Below are 23,602 nucleotides of genomic sequence, written 5' to 3'. Positions count from 1 at the left end.
CTTCGGAGGTGCCAAAGAGAAGTTCCCCAACTGCTGACATGATTCCTGCCGAATAAGTAGTTGAAATAAAAAAAATTCAAAAAAGTTATTAAAGCTGAATATATTTCCTACGATTTTTGAAAAATGTCAAAATTTAACAAAATGGCGTAGTTCTGAAAAAAAGTCGTCTTTTAATGCCAAATTGACAATTTTTAACCAATCAAAAAGATCGGTCATTGTATAGTAAATATATTCCAGAATACTCAGTTTACATTTGAAGTCGATCGGTCCATTTCTCGTTGAGTTATAATGTCAGCAATTTTGAAAAATTTAGTTTCGAGAAAAACGCATTTAAAGTTTCGACTAAAGCGACTTATATGTGCGAGCGATGGCTCTTTGGAACGTTGTCATTCAAAAACTATTCAAGATATGATCTTACCGCTTTCACTGGATATTTTTGAAAGTATAAACCATCGGATAAGCAAAAAAAACTCGATTTTTTTAAAGTGTCACACTAGTATAGCCCCTTAAGTGGACAGAACTTTACTATTGCCTAAGCACGCTGATTTTTAATTAATTTGAGCAAAAATATTTGTAAGGAATATTTATTATCAACCAAAACAGAACTTCGAAAGTAGCAGAATGTCAATTTTTGGAACAAAATATAGCAGATTAGTAGCAAACATACCACGATAGAATTTGAGTGTAAATGATTTATAGTGAGAATCATTTATTTCTAAAAGACTTTCTGATCCAAATTGAAAAACAAGTCAGAAAGGGCTAAGTTCGGGTGCATTTTATATTCTCGCAATTTGCTTATTTAACATGATAACACACAATTTGACCCATATATTCGGCATAAAGTCTACTAGAATTCCTGAACCAATTTCTATATTTTTGCCACCAAGCTATATTACATCTAAGACTACATTCACTTCATTTTGCTAAAATATCTCACGCATTAACCGCCATAAAGTCGATCAGAAGTTTGAAAATCCATATATGAGGTACATATATATGGGCTAGACGAAGTATTGACCTGATTTTTCCCATTTTCGGCACAGAGGCACACTTTTATAAGAAACACATTTTCTTTGAATTTTCCTAGAATATCTGAGAGAGCTACCGATATTTTTGATAAAAAAATTTGCCACAAGCACTGAGGTCGGAGTGCTCGATATCTTGAAAATTTATAGTCCGATTTCGGCGATCCCTAGACGGACGTCTTCACACTAAAAATGTAGTATTAGTACAAAATTTTGTTTTGGTATCTGCACTGGTTCCTAATTTATACTTATATTGGAAAGTGAACGAATCAGATGGACTTCAAAGTTTTTGTACAAGGAAAGTAGGTGTGGTTGTAAGCCGATTTCGGTTTCGATTGACTACTATCCATAAGAATATTCCACATATAAACCTCAACTAAAAGGTTTTACTAAGTATAAAAATGCCAAAAATGTATATATATACATATATACATTGGTATAAAAATATCATGGAAAATAAAAAAAAATAGTAAGTGATTTTGAACTATATGAATACATAGCAAAATGTATAATTAATAAAACAAAAAAAAAATTTACAAATCAGTAAATTTTAATTAATTTAACAGTCCAACTAAAATTACAAACTCAAAAATAATAAAAATAATATGATCATATAAAATTGAAATCCAAAATTGAAAAAAAAACAAGTAAGGAAGGGCTAAGTTCGGGTGTAACCGAGCATTTTATACTCTCGCAATTTATTTATTTAACTTTATTAATATTATATAATACACAATTTGACCCACATATTCGTCATATATATTGTATAAAGTCCATTGAAAGTTGGAAACTCTAATATTAGGTTAGAAGCACCGAGGTCCTCGTGTTCGATATATGGGGCCTTAAAAACCTATCGTCCGATTTTGGCGATTTTTAGAATGGGGCTGCCACAATATAAACGTAGTATTTGTGCAAAGTTCTGCACCGATATCTTCACTAGTGCTTACTTTACATATTGTAAAGTAAACGATTCAGATCGTCTTCAAAGTTCTGGTATATGGGAAGTAGGCGGGGTTGTGAACCGATTTAGACTATTTTCACAACATATCATTGGGAAGGTAGAAAGATATTATGAACCAAATTTCATTGAAATTGGTCGAGTAGTTTCGGAGATATGGTTTTTGACCCATAAGTGGGCGATGCCACGCCCATATTCCATTTTGTAAAATAATCTGAGTGCAACTTCCATCTGCCATTTCTTATGTGAAATTTAGTGTTTCTGGCGTTTTTCGTTATTGAGTTAACCCACTTTTAGTATTTTTCAACATAACCTTTGTATGGGAGGTGGGCGTGGATACAATCCGATTTCCTCCATTTTTGGACTGTATTAGGAAGTGGCTAAAAAACGACTGCAGAAAGTTTCGTTTATTTATTCTCTATTGGTTTGCGAGATATGTACAAAAAATCTATTTGAGGGTGGGGCCACGCCCACTTCTTATTCTCTTTTATTTCTATAGCTTTATTTATGGCTTAGTTATGGCATTTTATGTGTTTTCGGTTTTCGCCGTTTTGTGGGTGTGGCAGTGGTCCGATTTTTCCCATCTTCACCTTCCTATGATGCCAAGAAATAAGTGTGCCAAGTTTCATCAAGATATCTTAATTTTTACTCAAGTTACAGCTTGCACAGACGGACGGACGGACAGATAGACATTCACATTTTGACTCGCCTCGTCGCCCCGATCAATTTGGTATATATAATCCTATATCTAACTCGTTTAGTTTTGGGTGTTACAAACAACCGTTTTGTGAACAAAACCATAATAGTCTCTTAGCAACTTTGTTGCGAGAGTATAAATATATAGTATATTAATTTATATGTTCTATTTCTAAACATTGCCTTATTTTTAGCTTTACAAATTAATGTGTATCATTTTGTAAAGTGCAAAACGGCAATGTGACACAGTGGTGGCTAATTAAAACTTTTGTAAATGAAATATTCATCTTTGAGCACATTTACACAATACTCAGCGCGCACTAAACAAAAAATGACGTATTTAAAATAAAGGGTGATTTTTTAAGAGCTTGATAACTTTTTAAAAAAAAAACGCATAAAATTTGCAAAATCTCATCGGTTCTTTATTTGAAACGTTAGATTGGTTCATGACATTTACTTTTTGAAGATAATTTCATTTAAATGTTGACCGCGGCTGCGTCTTAGGTGGTCCATTCGGAAAGTCCAATTTTGGGCAACTTTTTCGAGCATTTCGGCCGGAATAGCCCGAATTTCTTCGGAAATGTTGTCTTCCAAAGCTGGAATAGTTGCTGGCTTATTTCTGTAGACTTTAGACTTGACGTAGCCCCACAAAAAATAGTCTAAAGGCGTTAAATCGCATGATCTTGGTGGCCAACTTACGGGTCCATTTCTTGAGATAAATTGTTCTCCGAAGTTTTCCCTCAAAATGGCCATAGAATCGCGAGCTGTGTGGCATGTAGCGCCATCTTGTTGAAACCACATGTCAACCAAGTTCAGTTCTTCCATTTTTGGCAACAAAAAGTTTGTTAGCATCGAACGATAGCGATCGCCATTCACCGTAACGTTGCGTCCAACAGCATCTTTGAAAAAATACGGTCCAATGATTCCACCAGCGTACAAACCACACCAAACAGTGCATTTTTCGGGATGCATGGGCAGTTCTTGAACGGCTTCTGGTTGCTCTTCACCCCAAATGCGGCAATTTTGCTTATTTACGTAGCCATTCAACCAGAAATGAGCCTCATCGCTGAACAAAATTTGTCGATAAAAAAGCGGATTTCACATTTCGAACCGAACACTGATTTTGGTAATAAAATTCAATGATTTGCAAGCGTTGCTCGTTAGTAAGTCTATTCATGATGAAATGTCAAAGCATACTGAGCATCTTTCTCTTTGACACCATGTCTGAAATCCCACGTGATCTGTCAAATACTAATGCATGAAAATCCTAACCTCAAAAAAATCACCCGTTATAAGCGAATAAAATATGAAATTTTACAATATAATCACATATATATGTGTGTGTGTACGTATGTATGTTATTGTTGGTGTAACATACATATATGCATGTATCGCGCTCAATACTTGGTACACGGTCCAAAGTTGAAAAACTGCCAACTCAAAAATCGCTAAGCATTTCCACACAATTTGTGCTCACACGCTCTCCACGTTTCTCTGTGACTATTTGGCCGGCTTCGGCCCACAATGTGTGCCTTAGTACATTTTGATTTGTTGATGTGCGTGGTTCTTTAATTGATACGAGCGCAAGCACCGTTGCCTTTTGCAATCGACGTAATGATAGATTTACGCTATAATTACCTTACGTGAAGTCAACAAAAATCGTCTCACAGTCATTTTACTTTCCACGTCGTCGTTGTCGTTGTCGTTGTCGTTGTCGTTGTCGTTGTCTAGCTGTAGTCTGTAGTCTGTGCTACCAAACCTTCAGTAAACTCGCGCTGCTCCAACCATCGACACAACAGTTCCGCCTTCGGCAATCGACTTGGCTTTTGACTTGACAAACGAAATTTACTTAATTTTGCTGTTTCTTCGTGGCATTCGTATTAATGGAAATTTTTTCGGAAGCAAAGTGTTAAGAATTGCAACAAATCAAAAAAAGAAAAAAACAAAAACAAAAACAAAAAAAATACACAAATAATAAAAATCATAAGCAAATCTATATGCGCATGACATACATATGTACAAATGTGAATCTTTGCTGTTGTTGTTGTTGTCGGTGAAGAGCGTTTGTTAGCTAATTTACTCAAAACAAAATATAAAACAAACATACATACACACGTATATGTATGTTGTATGTGTGCAACGTCACTGTCGGCATTTTTTATATTTGTTGCAATTAATAGCTTTAGAAAAACCTGACTCGTTGAATATTGAAACAGCAAAACGGAAGAAAGTTTTGAAGTGATTATATAAAACTGGTTTATTTTGAGAATTATTTATAAACTTGGTGCTGGTGACACCCGACGTAACACGTTGAATAATTTGTCTAGATACATTCAAACGTACATACATACATATGTACATGCATCGTATGCAAATAATTGCATGAGTTTAATAGCTTTTGGCTAGCGTTTTAGTGTGCAACTAAGTGTTCACAAAGCAGCGGTGCTTCCGACTTAATATCCCCCCCCCCCCCCCCCAACACACAAACACTCTCTACTTTGTAAATAAACAAAACAAAGTTCCGCGGTTCAACGTTATCACATCAGTATGCCAGACAAGGTAAAAAGCAAAGCAAAAAGCAAAGAAAACAAAAGAAATACTTAAAAATAAAAATAAATAATTAAAATAACACAAAAAAAACGTTATCAATGTGAAGAGGCAAATAATGCATTGCAATACTTAATTTTTGGACTTACTAATAAAATTTTGATTGTTTCAAAATGTACAAATGCAATACGTACAGAATTTTTTTTATACTCTCGCAACAAACTTGCTAAAGAGAGTATTATAGTTTTGTTCACATAACGGTTGTTTGTAACACCCAAAACTAAACGAGTTAGATATAGGGTTATATATACCAAAGTGATCAGGGTGAAGAGTGGAGTTCAAATCCGAATGTCTGTCTGTCTGTCCGTCCGTCCGTCTGTGCAAGCTGTAAGTTGAGTAAAAATTAAGATATATTGATGAAACTTGGCACACTTATTTCTTGGCAACGCCCACAAATTGGCGAAAACCGAAAACACATAAAGTGCCATAACTAAGCCATAAATAAAGCTATGGAAATAAAATTTGGTATGAAGGATCGCACCATGAAGGGGCATATTTGGATGTAATTTTTTTGGGGAAGTGGGCGTGGCCTCGCCCCCAAATAGGTTTTTTTGTATATATCTCGCAAACCAAACCTATATAAACCAAACTTTCTGCAGTCGTTTTTTATAGGTACTACCTTATACAGTCCAAAAATTAAAAAAATCGGATAATAACCACGCCCACCTCCCATACAAAGGTTAGGTTGAAAATAAATAAAAGTAGATTATCTCACTAACGAAAAACGTCAGAAACACTAAATTTTATAGAAGAAATTGCAGAAGGAAGCTGCACTCAGATTTTTTTTACAAAATTTAAAATAGGCGTGGCATCGCCCACTTGTGGGTCCAAAACTATATCTCAGGAACTACTCGACCGATTCGAATAAAATTCGGTATATAACATTTTCTTGACACCCTGATGACACGTGTGGAACATGGATAAAATCGGTTCAAAACCACGACAACTTCCCATGTAACTCAATTTTGAACTCCATCTTATTCCTTCACTTTATAATATATACATAAGGAACCAATGAGGATAGCGAAATAAAACTTTACACAAATACTGTATATGATCTGTGGCGTCACTTGTGAAAATTGGAATTTGTCGAAATCGGACTATAATTTTTGAAGGCCTCGAATGTCGAATATGAAGAATTCAGTGCCCCATGGTAATTTTTCACCGAAAATTTCGGTAAATCTCTCAGATATTTTAATTTAATTCAGAGAAAATAGTGTGTCATTGTACCAGAAATGGTAAAATCGGGCCATAGGATTTTCAAATTGTGTGTTATCTTAATAAAAATATATTAATAAATTGCGAGAGTATAAAATGTTCGGTTACACCCGAACTTAGCCCTTCCTTACTTGTTTAAATTATAATATTGTGTCTAGATCAACAACAATACTTTTCAATTAACTTGTATGTTTAAAATGTTGGAAAAAATGTATATACATATGTATATTTGTGTGTTTCAGTTAACAAAATAATTGTACAGGTTCCAAAGTATACGACTATTAAAACGTTTAACATTACACTCTCAATTTATACAATGTATAAAGTCAAAGTGACTGTAAAATTTTATTTTAAGATTGTTGTGCATGTAGTAAATCTTGCTATTGGCGAAGTTATGAATCGTGCGCACTTAGTTTCATTAAGCTATCTTACTTAAAATCCAATATAGTTGTGTTTAAAAAATAATGGGAATTGTAAAATTTCAAATTTCATGGGTTTGGAGACAACTTTTAACTGTATTCATTGCTTACATAGTCTGTAGCAGCCGCTAAGATTATACGTATTTTAACAGCTTGACGATTTTCTTTTGTTAAAACACACAAACTCACACTTTGTTGCTTGTTCCTGAATTTTTGACCAAAAACAATACTGTAACGATGCTTCAGACTCCATATACCTCCTTGTGACTTTTTCCTATTTTTTTTTTTTCAATAAAAAGGACCCTAAAAGGCCGTCGTTTAACAAGCATAAGAGAAATCGCTGAAAGAGCCAAAGTCAATACCAACAAACGAAATTTAGAAGTGTTTCGTCGATTGGAAGAACCGCTGAAGCTATCGAATGGGGACTATTTTAAAGGAATAACATTAATGTAGACGAATGAATAGATATTTTTCAAAAAAATTACAATTCCCGTAAGCTAGGATTAGGTATGGACAGTTATTAAATCAGTTATCACGTGGCATTTTGTATTATGATAACTTTATTAATGATTCAGTTTTGTATTGTCAGCTATCAAATTAATAATAATTTGTGAATTATGAAATTAAACTAGAAAGTGGACGTTTTTACCACAGGTGAAATATCGGGGTATAGTTTTCGCTCGGAATCGCCAATATGTACCCCACATCGTATTAGAGATGGCAGCCCATGCTCTCTCTATCTCTCCAATTAATCTATAAGTCAGATTTCTGGGTATATCAAACTTCAGGGATATATCTCAACTTTTACTGAAGTAAAACGTGTAAGCAAGAACAAGAAGATAGACACATTCAAAACACAATTCGCAAATCTTTCGATTAGTGTTAGGTGTGGTGAATTTATAGGTTCGAAAATTCGTAATACTCTTCGAAATACTAAAATAAACTTCTGAGATATGTCTCTGTTCCTACATTTCATTTTATATAATTTCTTTTAATTTTCTGAGGTAAATGTTGGATATTAGACAGGGTCACAAGGTATTCATACTATTCAATAGCCTTAGTTTCGATATTAATGATTTTTTTTTTTTTTTTCAGTTTAATTGCATCTGCTCACTAAAGTTAAAAGATTATAATGTATGGTTTATCGTGATTTTGAATATCTTTTTAAAACAAGAAGTAGTGAGCGTTTGACCTCATCTTTTTTATCCAAACTACATAAATAGGACTGTTATGAGAGCAACACATGTGCTTCTAATGATTTTTACGGTTTCCTTGCTGTAAGCCTTTGAAATCTTTTTCAAGAGTCATATCTTTGAACCCAGTGTAATGAGGATAAACTATTGATTGGTTAATCGAGAAAGCTAATATTCGAACTAAACTGCTACTTTTCAGTTAGAAAGTACGAAATATTACATATTACTTTACGGTTTGCAAAATTCACCAATCTGGTAGAATAAGTGCTAATAAATAACTTAGCTGATTCGTAGCTTTGGCAGACTGACGCAGATTTTTTATGAACAGCATAGAACAAAACGAATTTGCTTTTTATCATAAAGGCGTCACGGTTTACGCCCTCCTTATTATATCATTACCCCTAACTCTATAGCTGTGGGTTTCAGATTCTTCAACTCCATAAATTTTATCAAAGAAATAAATTATAACCTACAATAAAAGTCATGCATATTCGCACACATATTACACAAGCTGTTTGAAGGGGGCATTATCCGTTTTTTTACGCTGGTTCAATGAATTGAATTCCTCTCTCAAATAAAAAAAAATCATTAAATAAATATAGTGTGAAGAGGTTTATATTTAAGCAAAGTTCATGTTTGGGAACTGAAAGTAAACATTTTCAGAAAGCCAATCTGACTTTTTGTTCTGGATTAGGAAGAAAATTATTGATGGGTGGCATGAGAAGTTTGGTCAGGACTGCCTGCAATTAATATTTTCCAAAAATCAATTGATAATCTAAACTCATTATGTATTACTACTGAGTGACCTTTACATGTCCAATAAAGGTTCTGAAGCCTCCGGATCACAATCGCAACTTGTGAACTAGCGGAACGGATAATGAATGAGGGGAAGTCCACAATATATGTATATGACTAACGAACATAGTAATGCATACGAAATTATGATAATACGATATATTATATATATTTACGAAATGAAATTATAATACCTATGAAACTGTAAAAAACTGTATATATGTATTTGAAACTAAAGCAAAATTATCAGAGTCGTAAACAATTAGTGTTTAATAAAAAATAAATTATCATGCATTGAACGCTTTTCAATAGGCGGCTCAAAGTCCATTAAGCGGCACGCGATGTCAATTGAAACATAGTACTTGTATGTAGTTAGACTTGTAGGCTGTCTTAGAGAAGAATCGTCACATATGTATGTATGTAACATTTAAGACTTCACTTGTGCAAAAGTACAAGTGTTAAATGCGTGTATCGTATCATATATTATATGTATGTCAGTTACAGTATATATGTGTGTGTATATTAAGGGTTATATTTAATTATTGACTTCAATTAGCTTCACGGGTGGTTTCTAAATCTTGATTAGATTTATGACTTTAACGGTACAGGTTCGGGTAATGAACACGTCGAGTGTAAATATCGTGTACCTGGTGCATGGCATCACACCTCGTGATAAGTACTTATGTATACATATATACATATGTATGTGTATGCCCAACATGTGTATACAATTCATTCTAAGCGGAGCGTAAAACAGTTGTTTTTGCAAATTATGATAAGGCCTAAAACAGGCATTATAAAGTTCATTATTATTGCTTAGCAGCTAGGCGAGACGTCTGGGTGTATATGCACATGTATGTAGGTATATAATAAGCATGTCAAGATAGAATGTGAATGTTTCATTTGAAAGGAATATTTGTGCCAAATTTTTAACAACTTTCAGATAAGAAATAAGCACAGGAATGACAAGAAATGTTCTATAGTTAATTCATATTTTATAAACTGTAAAATAATCAAGTAAGGAAAGGCAAAGTTCGGGTGAACCGAACATTTTATACTCTCGCAATTTATTGATATAGTTTTATTAAGGCATATATTCAATCGGCATAAAGTCCAATAGAATAACGAAAATCATCATATATAGTATATGAGGGCTGAGGTAATTCCTGAGCCGATTCCACTCACTTTCATCAGCAAGGTACACTATTTCCAAGACTATACGTTCACTTAATTTTGCTAAGATATACGACTTATTATACGATATATGCGGAATAAGGGTCACCGTTTATTTGGAAAACCTATATATAGATATATGGGAGTTAGGGGAATATTAACTATTTTTGGTACAGATACACATTATTAGAGTTCAAAAAAGATGACCTCTGAATTACATTAAAATATCGTAGATTTGCCGATATTTTCGCTGAAAAATTACCTTTAAGCACAGAGTTCTTCATGTTCGATGTCAGGGGCATTGAAAAGTTATAGTCCGATCTCGACAATTTTCCTACAAGTGATGTCACAACTCAAATACAGGATTTGTGAAAAGTTTTATTCCGCCATCTTCATTGGTTCTTAATATATATATGTAAAAGTGAACGAATCAAATGGAATTCTAAATTGAGTTATATGGGAAGTAGGCCGATTTCGCCCATATTCCATCCGTGTCATCAGGATGTCAAGAAAATATTATGTACCAAATTGAAGTGGTCGAGTAATGTCTGAAAAATGGTTTTGACCCATAAGTGGGCCTACGCCCATTTTCCATATTTATAAAAACATATGACTTCAGCATTTTTCTGCAATTTCTTTTGTAAACGTTAGTGTTTCTGACGTTTTTCGTTAGTGAGTTAAAGCACTTTTAGTAATTTTCTGCAGAAGTTTGGTTTAAATAGCTTTTTTGAACCATACCAACTTACATCCAAATATGCCCTTGCCTAGTGTGATCCTCTGTACTAAATACTACTTTCATAACTTTATTTAGGACTTAGTTATGACACTTTATATGTTTTCGGTTTTCTCCTTCCAACCTTCTCATGGTGCCAAGGAACACGTGTACAAAGTTTCATCAAGATATTTTTACTCAAGTTAGTGCTGGCACGAACAGACGGACGGACAGAGAGACATACGGATTTCAACACTACTACACAACTTTGTTGTGAGAGTATTAAAACTTAGAAGAACTCATATCTGCAAGATATTTTATTCGGGTAATCGGTTTTATGATATACCCCACAACTGCTTTTCAACTGAATTTACATCTTCAATCATATGTTTTTTATAGTGTAGGATCTATGTGTATCCATAAATACAACAACTTGAAACATCTTCTTACTTACTCTTTATTCAGAAAGGCTCTTCAATTTCCATCACCTCGTACTGCATTGAATTAGAACAGGGAGTTAGTATTGTATCACTAATCTTGTAAACGTCGTTATAGATATCGTAAAACAAGTCGTTTTAATTTGTCGTCTCTAACTATCCACCGTTACTAATGCGTAAGGCTCAACCCACACGGTATAAGTCAAGACGTCTTTTCTTGTCTGATACGACAACAGCCCATGGCTTCATACGTGACAACCCACACCGAACCAGACGAGACAAAAACGCAAGTTCACTTGGTGTGGGTTAGAGCAAAAGACGTTTTTGTCTTATTAGTCTAAGACGTTTTTAACTAATCCAGAGCAGGTTGAGCCTATGGATTTATAAATTATAATAAATATTTTCTCATCAAATGCTTTATGTGCACTTTTCTATATAATATCCATATATGTATGTACATAAATATAATGAGATCCTTATAAATAGATTTTTTGAGCATCCACTTTTTTCTATATATCACTTTATTAAACCTTAGAATCTATATAAAATCTAGAGAAATTGAAACTAACGACGTAGTTTTTCACTCTTCACCACGGTAGTTGGGTCTACGTTATTGGATTTATATCCGGCCAAGGACTGTCAACTCGGCAACATTCCTCAAAATTATATTAATATTTGGGGAATAATTTTTGGCGATCCAACAAAATCAACAACCTAGTTTTACAAGTTATTCAATAACATAATTTCGTCCACCCGAAGGACATTTCAAAACCAGTACGAATGCATTCATTGTGAAATCGGGTTTCGTCACTCGTACGAATAAAATAAAAATACAATAAAAATAAATTTATAACCACAAAGATAAATGAACTGAGCACTAAAAGAGATGAAGCTCCTCATCGTAGCAATAAAATTTTATGAAAATATCTCAAAATTTTTCTTTTATTTTTTCACTTCCAGACACTCAAATATGCGGAATATTCGCAATTTCACTTTTCTATCGCCGATTACTGTGTTTTTGTGGCGATGTTGTTGCTATCCACGGGTACGGGTATCTATTTCGGATATATAAGGTATATAAAGATACAACGTGTGTAGTAGAATATACAATTCTAAACAAAATGCTTTTGTTTATCTCTTTTAGAAAGAAAATAAAACCAGTTAAACCAATTAGTAATTTAGAGATGAACAAAAACAAAGAACCGGATTTTGGTTCCAAAGCCATGAGTGAATACTTGTTGGGCTCTAGACGACTGAAAGTATTCCCGGTAGCAATGAGTCTTGTTGCTAGGTTAGTATGGCTTATGGCACGTGATTTGATTTATTGCAGTAAAAAAGGAATAAATGAAAACTATATTAAGATTAAATATAAACTTTTTCTCTTTCTTCTTTTTATCCACTTGAATTTTCAGCTACATTTCAGGCGTAACTATGCTGGGCGTACCGTCAGAAATCTACAACTTCGGTACACAATATTGGTTAATTATTATACCGGTTATTTTAATGGCATTCGTTGTGTCAAAAGTTTATTTGCCCGTTTTTTCGACTTTAAATGTTGGATCATCATATGAGGTATGTATGAAATGTTTTTAAAAGTTTTAAAATTAAAGCTAAAATAAATAGTCCTAAGAATAACCATACAAGGCTAAAGGTTATGTCTAATTCAAACAATAACTCTCGTGGTTTTTATATCTAACTATGATTAATTTCATAAAGCAACATAACCTAAAATTTTTAAATTTATCTTTAGTTTTTTTATATCTAAAATACTTAATTTGAATATGGATTATATTTCATAGCAGATTCTTCAAGTGTTATCAATTTTATAATCCTTATATCATAAGAGCTATAAAAGAGATGTGTTGCAATAATAAAAAAAAAATATATATAACAGTCTTTATAGTGTCAAAGCTATACTTTTCATATAAAAATTAAAGTTTATAGCATTATTACATTGTTCTGAAAACGGGCAACAATAAAAGATAATAACAACTTAGTAAAGAGAGAGATTGAACTTAGTTTTATCTATATAGAGCGAATGGAAGCTTCGCAAAATTAAACTAGATCTCCCGAGGGTTTTTATAGTGATACAAGCTACTCTGAAGATTTTTTAATTGAAAATATTAGATGCTGAAAGCAATACTACACTTGATAACTCGAAAGAAAAACTGCAGAAAATTTTAAAATTTAAGGGTTTAAGACTAATGAAGACAGTGATTTCCCCTATTAATGCCTATAAGCCTTAGTAAGGGAACGAACTCCTTCAATATTTTTCTCTGCTCATGAATAACCTTGAATTAATTGTTCATAAATGAAATTGAATTAAAAATAAAAATAAAAGAAAACAAATGAAAGGAACTTGCAGCTACAACAAGACAATAACTGTTTTTATGTCATTCAGCTCTCTATTAGTTGAAGTGTTATTGTTATCTTTTGTTCATAAAAAATGATTTTCTTAATAATAACGTGACGCGTGGACTTTGGCCCCCTTATTTGAATGTGTCACTTGAGTTAATCTTGCATCTATTCTTTAAAATGTTTTAGATAACCTACATATATTTACAAATTTATATATGCAGATAGGTACTAATATTTATTCATTTATTTATATACATATATAATTCTCATAAGAGGTGTGTATTATTATCAAATGATTAAACATAATTTAACACAAATAGTTGAACAGACATTTTGCACAATACTGATAAAAACAATTTTTGGTTTTATACTAAAGATCTTCTAAACTTCAATGTTGTCATACAAATTATAGAAACTTTCAAAAAATTTTCACCAAAAAACACAACCTTGTAGTTTTATCGCCGAAAAGAGAATACACAAGTAAGGAAGGGCTAAGTTCGGGTGTAACCGAACATTTTATACTCTCGCAATTTGTTTATTTAACTTTATTAATTTTATATAATACACAATTTGACCCACATATTCGTCATATATATTGTATAAAGTCCATTGAAAGTTGGAAACCCTAATATTAGGTTAGAAGTACCGAGGTCCTCATGTTCGATATATGGGGCCTTGACAACCTATGGTCCGATTTCGGTGATTTTTAGAATGGGGCTGCCACAATATAAACGTAGTATTTGTGCAAAGTTCTGCATCGATATCTTTACTAGTGCTTACTTTATATATTGTAAAATAAACGATTCAAATTGTCTTCAAAGTTCTGGTATATAGGAAGTAGGCGTGGTTGGATTTGGCCTATTTTCACAACATATCATAGGGATGTAAAGAAACTATTACAAACCAAGTTTCATTGAAATCGGTCGAGTAGTTCCTGAGATATGATTTTTAACCCATAAGTGGGCGATGCCACGCCCATTTTCCATTTTGTAAAATAATCTGAGTGCAGCTTCCATCTGCCATTTCTTATGTGAAATTTAGTGTTTCTGGCGTTTTTCGTTATTGAGTTAACCCACTTTTAGTAGTTTTCAACATAACCCTTGTATGGGAGGTGGGCGTGGATACAATCCGATTTCCTCCATTTTTGGACTGTAATAGGTAGTACCTAAAAGAAACGACTCTAGAAAGTTTCCTTGATATAAATTTAGTAGTTTGCGAGATATGTACAAAAACCTTAGTAGGGTGAGGGGCCACGCCCACTTCCCCAAAAAAATTACATCCACATATGCCCCTTCCTAGTGCGATCCTTCATACAACTTTAATTGTTTTCAGTTTTCGCCATTTTGTGGGCGTGGCAGTGGTCCGATTACGCCCATTTTCGAACTCAACCTTCTTATGGTGCCAAGAAATACATCTTCCAAGTTTCATCAAGATATCTCAATATTTACTGAAGTTACAGCTTGCACGGACGGACGGACAGACGGACGGACAGACAGACATCCGGATTTGAACTTTTCTCGTCACCCTGATCATTTTGATATATATAACTCTATATGTAACTCGTTTAGTTTTAGGACTTACAACCAACCGTTATGTGGATAAAACTATAATACTCTCGTAGAAACTTTGTTGCGAGACTATAAAAACTGTGATGGTTGAAGATGATGATGAGATTTTCGATTTCTGAGGGGACTGGACTAAATACTGGTGAAAGATCTAGTCGTTAGATTGTGGAATGCCGTAAAAGTCTATATTTTCTGTGGATCTTCTTTACTAAATCACCCATAGGTTATACCCTAATTATGGAAAATCATAGTATCAAACCCTGAAGCATTAGGATTTTTCTGAATGTTTGATGGACTTTTTTTAAGATATGAGTTCGAAAATTTTGATTTTTTTGCCCATAATTGAGCAGATACCTATTGTCATCTTATGTATACTGAACATGAGATAAGCTTTTCATATAGAACTTTCCAACATTCTTTATGAAATTTAAGGTGACATTGATCCCTAAAAGATCCCAGAAGCAGATAGAATATAAAAGCAGTATATTCACCTTAATTTACTTATTGAACAAAAATATCTTTTTCTTCATTACAGTATCTGGAAATGCGTTTCAGTTCCAGTGTGCGAAGTATTGCTTCATTTATGTTTGTGATGGATGAGGTGAGTAGATATCGGCACAAAAGAAAAGGGATCATGATAGTTTTGTATGTAAATGTACTGTAAATGATCACTTCTTGATTAATGAAAACAGTTGTTTTTCTATTTCTATTTAATTGATAACAAATGGTAGCTAATAATTTTCTACTTCACAGATATTTTTCTTGCCAATTATATTGTATGTGCCGGCAATAGCGTTTAATCAAGGTAAATAAAAATGGCGAATTAGTTTTTTTTTATACTTTCATACTTTTTAAAATATGCATTTTTGTACTATTTTCCCTTAATGTGTGTTTTTTTAGCAAACACAATATTCGTTAATTAATTTGTTGTTTTATAATTTTGTTTTTACAGTTACAGGCGTCAATATATACGTTATAAGTGGGATCATTTGTGTAGTTTGCGTGATCTATACATTGATTGTGAGTACTACAATTTTATATAATAAACCTATAATTGTTTTACTGATAGTCATTATAAGTTGGGGATCAATATAAGCGAAAATTACGAAATGAAAATAAAAAATACGAAAAAATAAATTTATGACAAGCAGTAATTGTTGAAATTTTGCAACAAAGTTGACAGCTAACTGCCGTAGCTTAATAGTTGCCACATTTTAACGACGATTATTAAAATTTTGTTTTTAATAATTTCAAATTTAAATTTTTAAGAACTATAGTAAAAATATTGTAAAAAATATTATTGACTTACCAGTATTTTTTTTTGATTATCCCGTTTCTTGTCATATAATATCATTTAATTCACTTTATTAATAAATTGACTATTTTTTTTAATTTTTGATTTCATTCACTTATGTCAAATCTGAAAAAAAAAATCATATAATATTATTTAATAAAGTATTAAATATTATTTAATAAAAAATAAAGTTCGTAAGATTTTTACAAAATATGTCATATACAATTTTTAGAACTTTTCAGCCTTAAAAGAAAAATAAAATAGGTTAGAAATATTTTTATATTATATTTTTATTTTTTAATATTTTTTTTTATTCTATATTTTTTATAGTAAGTTTTATAACCTTTGTATATAATATCTTAAAATATTTTTGTCATTTAGGGCGGCATAAAAGCCGTAGTCCATACAGATGCCTGGCAAACATTGGTAATGTTTGTGGCGCTGGTGGTTGTGGTTATATTGGGTACAATAGCTGCAGGGGGGCCTGGTACAGTATTTGAACATGCCTCCGAAGGTGGACGCCTCATTTTCTTTAAGTAAGTAAAAATCATTTCTTTTTTTATTGTTCAAACTGCTTTGAAGACAATTTTTGGAAGCACTAAGAGCGGGAAGTACCGAATTGAATCCAACAGATTAATCGGCTTCAACATCGGCATCGACAAAAAATTGGGAATCGGTCGAATATTATACTAATGAATTACGAATGATTTACTTTCATAGACTTTTTCTTATTTTTCGTGTTATCTATTTTCGAACCAAAACTTCGAAACCATTCGAAATATAAATAAATTTAAAATTTCGAAATTTTTTTTTCTAGGATTTCGGTATTGTACACTATATTAGACTCGGCTGGGTACTGAACCAAACTATTTTTTAACTAGTAGATTGAGTCATAAGTAAAAAAAAAACTGTATAATCCGATTTTCGAAGTTAGACTTCAAATCAAAATCTTTGACTAGAAAAGGTTTATACACAATTAAATTAAGAGGAAAATGTAGACTACATCCATTTCGGGGAATTTTTAGTAACTTGATCCTTAAATTAATCAAATTAATGCTATTTAAAAAAAAAACTTTTTTCGAAATTCGAAGTCAAATATTTCGATTTTGGAGGCAAAAAAAAAATACATAGTTTGGTTCAATACCCAGAAAAAAATTGATTTTGTCTTATAGTGTTATTTATTAAGTTCCGAAGCGTGTTTCCCATATATTTCATCCCTGATAGTTTTATAGATAATATAAGCATTTTTTTAAATGTAAATCTTCAATTTATTGCATTTATCTTTTACAGCATAAACCCTTCCTTGTATGAGCGACAATCATTATGGGCTGTATTGATTGGCGGTTTCTTCTACTGGACTGCCTTTAACAGTGTGAACCAGACAATGGTGCAACGTTACATGTCTTTGCCGACATTGAAGAAAAGTCAACACTCGATTGTGATCTTTACATTGGGTATCGTGCTCTTCTTATCAGTTTGCTGTTTTGCCGGTTTATTAGTTTTTGATTTCTATAGAAATTGTGATCCGTTAAATGCTGAACTCATATCGGTAAATCACAGTACATCAACGAAGTACAAACATACATACTAACAAAACAGTAGTTTCGTTCCGTTTTTCTCTCCACAGAACGACGATCAGCTACTACCCATCTATGTCATGCAAACTGTTGGCCATCTACAAGGCATACCGGGTCTCTTTATTGCCGGCGTTTTTGGCGCAGCGTTAAGCTCACTCTCAGTCGTACTGAATGCAACCGCCTTGGTATTCCTACAGGATATTGTGCGTGGCAGTTTTAAGGTGCAACTCAGCGAACGTGCCACAAATATTTTGGTGAAAAGTGTTATCGTTTTGCTGGGCATAGTTGCGATGGCATTGATTTTTGTGCTGGAAAAGTTGAGTGGCATTTTGAGTGTTGCCACCTCGGTTACGGCCATTGCGTGTGGCACCACTTTTGGCATCTTCACGTTGGGCATGTTGGTGCCATGGAGTAATACGAAAGGTGCTTTAGCTGGTGCTGCTGCCGGTGCGCTCATGTCCGGTTGGGTGTCATTTGGCTCACAGGCCGCTATTGGTGCCGGTCGTTTGAGTCCACATAAGCTGAATGTTTCCGTATCGGAATGTTTAGCTAACTACACAATACCAGTGCCGGATTATAGTCAAGAAGCGGACGTTTTTCCTTTATATCGTTTATCTTTTCATTGGATAACTGTGATTGGCGTTTTGTCGACGTTACTAGTTGGCACCACTGTGTCTTTCCTCACCGGCCCGACGGTGTTGAAGAAGTTGGATGCAGAGTTAATATCGCCGGTGATTCATAGGTAAGTTGGTTTAACAATAGCTTGAGCCGAAGACCGTCCAAACTTCGGACTCGAACATTTTTAAACGACATTTACAGTGGAGCCTTCAACACCTGCTTAGAGTCTCTCCCAGTGAATGACATCCTAAGAGTTCGAGGACTTTGTTCGTCATGTAGAGCTCTCACATGACACTAACCACCTCTTTGTATGGCCATTAAACCCCACTCATCTAACATCCCCTTCTCTTTGGTGCGGCCCTGTCAGCTCGTTTCCTGAGCCTCCCTTTAGATGACTTCGATGACAATTAATTTAAGCTTGCCTGTTCAAGCAGATTTGGGGGGGAAATTGGAAGGGTTAATCCATTGAGATCTCTTATTTCAGTGCCAGAACCTTCATTATAAGTAATCAGTTTATTCTATGTTTTTTTTTTCTTATCAGGCTTGTTTTGTTTAAGAACTATGTTCGAAAATGCTAATATCTAATTTCTGGATTAATTCTTAAATTTATTATTCCCCTCTCCTTACAGATTTCTACCGAAAGAGTGCTTCCCACCGCGCAATGCAAACCCGGATTTCACGCGAGACAGCACCGCTCAAACATTCACTCACCTCTTGGCTAACGGTGGAGAGAGTACAAGCGATGTGGGCAGATATTAAGTTACAGGGATACAAATTAGTAGTTATTTAGACATTTTTTTTATAGAACAAATACAAAAGTAACTAATAGTTTAGTGAGAGTAAATGCGGTATTTGCTCAGTATAATACAAGAGAGGCAGATAATAAGCAGTTTGGTTGAAAATAACAAAAAAAAAATCATTTCATAAATCGTGTGTGCTGTAAAGTAAAAAAAATTGTTGCATTTTGTAGTTAACTGTATTTGTAGTTGTTAATGTGTATGTATGTATTAGGGTAGGTAAACAGTTTATATGTATATGTATATATAATTATAATTAGATATTAAATGTGTAGTAAAAATTCCAATTATGAATTTCATTATGCATATGTATGTATGTATGTAATTCCACTTGTGTAGAATGAGTCAGTGTATAACAGTAACAAATTTACAGGTATAATTGTTTAAATTTTTTGTGCAAGCAAGTAGAAATTTGAGAAAGGTAAACAAAAGGCAAAAATATATTAGAGCTCTTGGTATTCGACTAATCGACTAACCGAATTAACCGAATAGGGCATTATTCGAAAAATAATATTCGGTTTGCCCTATTCGGATAGTCGTCAGCCATCGACTATTCGATTAACCGCTCATTTCCGACTATCCGGTTAACCGTTCGTCGTCGACTATTCGAATAGTGTAAGTTCATTAAATTTTTATTGAAAAATGTGAAACACAGGAAAAATCCGCACAATTGACATTTTCACAAGTAAAAACAAACAAAACTCAAAGGTTGCTTGTATTTCAAACAATTTTCATTTATTCGAATAGTGACAGTATAACTATTCGAATAACCGCAGTAGAACGACTATTCGAATAGTCGTAACATTGCGAATAATCGAATAATACTAACCGGTTAATATTCGTACGAGCGGTTAAAAACCGGATATTCGAATAATCGGTTTTCAGGTTAATCGAATAATTTTAAGAGCCCTAAAATATATAAAAAGAATTGCCAACACGAAGTACGTCTTTGTTGCTGTGAGCCAAATAAGTCTATATATCCACAACAACAACAACGCGTTAAACTTGTCATGAAAGAATATTAAAATTTTTTTTTTAATATTTTAAACTAAAAAAAAACAATTTAATTTAATTTTCAAATATTAAATAAATTGCTTTAAAATTGTGCACAAAATAATATTAGTTAATGGCATGTATATAACTTAGTTATAAATGACTACATACACTGGTAACGGGTTAATGTTTGTTATAAATATTATAATAAATATGGTTTATACAAACTTATTTTAAAAATGAAAATAAATTAATTACATTGAAATCGTAGTTATATTAATGAAGTTATTATATACTAAAAGCTAGTTGTATAATTGCTTTTCAGACCTCAATGTATGCTGGGATATTAATTCGTTTTTTTTCGTAATTGTTATATTTAGACAGAACTCAATAATATGAAATATAACGCATTTAATAGATTTCTAAATAAAAACAACAAAATACTTTGTTGTAATCGGACAATAAATATACATACATACCAAATGAAAAAAAAAACATTATATACATAAAATGTGCTGTCTTCTTCCTAAACATGTACGTAATTTGTTTCAATCAGTTTATAAATCGTTAAATACTAATATTTGTATACATATTATAGTCTAATATGAAAAATTATCATAATCAGTAACAAGATATGTACACTTACGTGCCAATTATGAACGTCTGTGATAACGCTTGGTATCTGCTTTACAACGTAATAAATAAAATGTTATAACAAATACAATAATATAATAAATAAATAAAAATATAAATATTTTATCACAAATTAATATTGTTTGGTTTGAATAAAAAATAAAAATAATAATAATAATAAGGTAATAATGATAATTGATTGTTCTTTTTTAACTTAAATTTAATTTTTATTGCTTTCGGAATTGTTGTTTTTTATTTATTTATTTTTTGTTACGTAATGTACCATTCGTCGCCGGTACCTCTTTGGAGTTCACTAGGTTAGTGATTGTACAGCCCACGACCTTAATCATCGGAAAGGTGCCAGAAATGCAAAAAACAAAAAATAATAATTCAGTCGCCAACATCATAGAACCCCTTAGAATTATTTATTAACATATTTCTTTATTATGCTTCATTTAAAAAATTTAACTATTAAATTTATCTATATATATATATATATATATATATATATATTATCTATAATATAATATAAATTTATCTATATATATATATATATATATATATATATATATATTATCTATAATATAATATAAATTTATCTACATATTAAATATAATATTTAATATTATATAAATATTAAATTTAATTTATCTACTTATTTATCTATAGTAAAGATTCCCGTGATCATACCCCGCAGAGAAAGCAGAAATTTAAGCATTAAGATTATACATAAAATAATTAAAATTCAGTAATAAAAAATTATGATTTCATAAGGTGGAGTGTCCGCACCAACTATTCCTCTAAATTCAAATTTTAAATTAATAAAAAGCAACGTTGAATTCTCACACAAAATATCACGCGCACAAATCAATCTCAAACTAACATTTTTTTCCTGCAGGGTATGCACAAAACAATTGCCAATTCATTACCTTATTGTTTAATTAATTTTTCAAGCCTTTTTACTTTTCATACTCCTGAACTTGCGATAAATTAGTAAAATACTAGTTGCTAGTAATATTGTCGAAATAACTGTATATGTATTGTAGACATGCATTTGCGCTAACATATTGCATTTTGCAACAGCGTAGGACGAGCCGCTAAAAGTAGCCTTTGAGAGTATGAAGAAATAAATAATAAAGTGATACAATAATTGAAAATAATTTTAATTTCCTTATTTCATATATTCGTACCAGTAAAAAGCTCGGTTCCACTTTATTACGCCAACTGTAAGAAGCTACTGTATATTCTTCTATGCCAAAACGGTTGATATTCAAGCAATAATGATGACTATGACCAGCGAAAGCAACGCGCGGTGTTAGTAGTTTGCCTGAAATACATGTTATGATATTTATAGATATACTAATAATTGTATAACAACAGCGAACTCACCTATTAAATCTGTTGATTGTTTTGAGAGCACTTCCCAATTTTCGCGAAAGTTTTCAATGTTTGGTGCATCATGTTCTCTACAAACGGCATCCGATTTGCGATAAGTGGGAAAATGTTGCATTAAAATAGGGCGATTGTAGATTTTGTGTTTTTGTAGAATTTCTTTATTATCACATTTAACGCCGTTTTTGAGACATTTTAATTTTTCTGCAATATTTAGGGAATATATTACATATTTATGTTATAATTGAATGGGATAAACAGAAATGTACCAGAAATTCGGTTCAAATCATGGCGTGCCGCATTACAAAAACTACAGCCATCATTTTGCATTGCCATGGAATTAATCATAACGAAATGATTTCCTTTGATTGTATACATTTCTACACCTGTGTTATTAAAGTGTGTGGCAAAACGTTTGATGTAGCTGCTATCCATTCTGAAATATAAATTTATATGCGATTATGTGCATTTACATAAACTTTTTAACACTTACTTATAGTGGAATCCGATGTCATGATTGCCCACAGCACTAATAATAGGCACATTACTTGGGGTCTTAAAAATACGATGGAAACGTGCAACATATTGTTCGAAATCGCGACTATTAACAAAATCACCTTCATCGAAGAGATCACCCAATACAAAAACCACATCAGGTGCGAAGAGATGCATAGAGGCCTTTGATTTGTTAATTTAATGAGGTAAATTATTGACTTTTAATTGTGCCGTTGTTTTTGAGACAATTTACCTGAAAACTACGATACATATGCCATTCCCTATATAACCTGTCTAGCCAGTGCCCACGTATGGGACCAATTAGATGTGTGTCTGCAATTATCATCGCCTTTAAACCGTGCCCATTTTTTAAACTTCCCGATGCAAGTGTAGGCCATTTACACTGCGTTAGTTGCACAAAGTCCGCCAAAAATTCGCAATATAAGAATGTCAAAAATACGATGCTAGAAATCGTTGTCAAAATATACATTTTTGGCGGCTTGTTTACTTGCAGTTTTTGTAGGCAATTATAAATATGCTATGTAAAAAATACATGTGCTTTGTTGGTGAAAATTATCGAAAAAAAATATTGTCAAAAGCGGAACAAAAAAATAATATTTACGAAAGGTGTTAACACAAAAGTGTAA

The 23,602-nt window shown here is 32.5% G+C and overlaps 2 protein-coding genes across 3 annotated transcripts; one reads left to right on the top strand and one right to left on the bottom strand.

Moving 5' to 3' along the window:
* Positions 1–4,215: 4,215 nt before the first annotated feature.
* Positions 4,216–19,566, top strand: Slc5a12_0 (sodium-coupled monocarboxylate transporter 2). Its single transcript, XM_054228346.1, has 11 exons — positions 4,216–5,238; positions 12,194–12,306; positions 12,378–12,524; positions 12,646–12,805; positions 15,692–15,757; positions 15,910–15,961; positions 16,109–16,176; positions 16,832–16,986; positions 17,741–17,999; positions 18,078–18,769; positions 19,275–19,566. Exons 1-11 carry the CDS (start codon positions 5,227–5,229, stop codon positions 19,402–19,404), a joined length of 1,854 nt encoding a protein of 617 aa, XP_054084321.1. The 5' UTR covers positions 4,216–5,226; the 3' UTR covers positions 19,405–19,566.
* On the bottom strand, positions 16,453–23,597 carry LOC105218375 (metallophosphoesterase 1 homolog). Of its 2 annotated transcripts, none has more exons than XM_054228348.1 (7): positions 23,209–23,597; positions 22,954–23,138; positions 22,730–22,896; positions 22,458–22,664; positions 22,259–22,395; positions 21,998–22,176; positions 16,453–16,576 (listed from the first exon to the last, which is right to left on the bottom strand). In XM_054228348.1, exons 1-6 carry the CDS (start codon positions 23,443–23,445, stop codon positions 22,018–22,020), a joined length of 1,092 nt encoding a protein of 363 aa, XP_054084323.1. In that variant the 5' UTR covers positions 23,446–23,597; the 3' UTR covers positions 16,453–16,576; positions 21,998–22,017. The 2 variants fall into 2 exon arrangements, with proteins under 2 accessions (XP_054084323.1, XP_054084322.1); XM_054228347.1 differs by lacking the exon at positions 16,453–16,576 and adding an exon at positions 19,968–21,409.
* Between the last annotated feature and the right edge of the window lie 5 nt (positions 23,598–23,602).

The sequence above is a fragment of the Zeugodacus cucurbitae genome, chromosome 3, assembly GCF_028554725.1.
Source record: "Zeugodacus cucurbitae isolate PBARC_wt_2022May chromosome 3, idZeuCucr1.2, whole genome shotgun sequence".
NCBI lineage: Eukaryota > Metazoa > Arthropoda > Insecta > Diptera > Tephritidae > Zeugodacus > Zeugodacus cucurbitae.
This window is presented reverse-complemented; position numbering and strand designations above follow the sequence as displayed.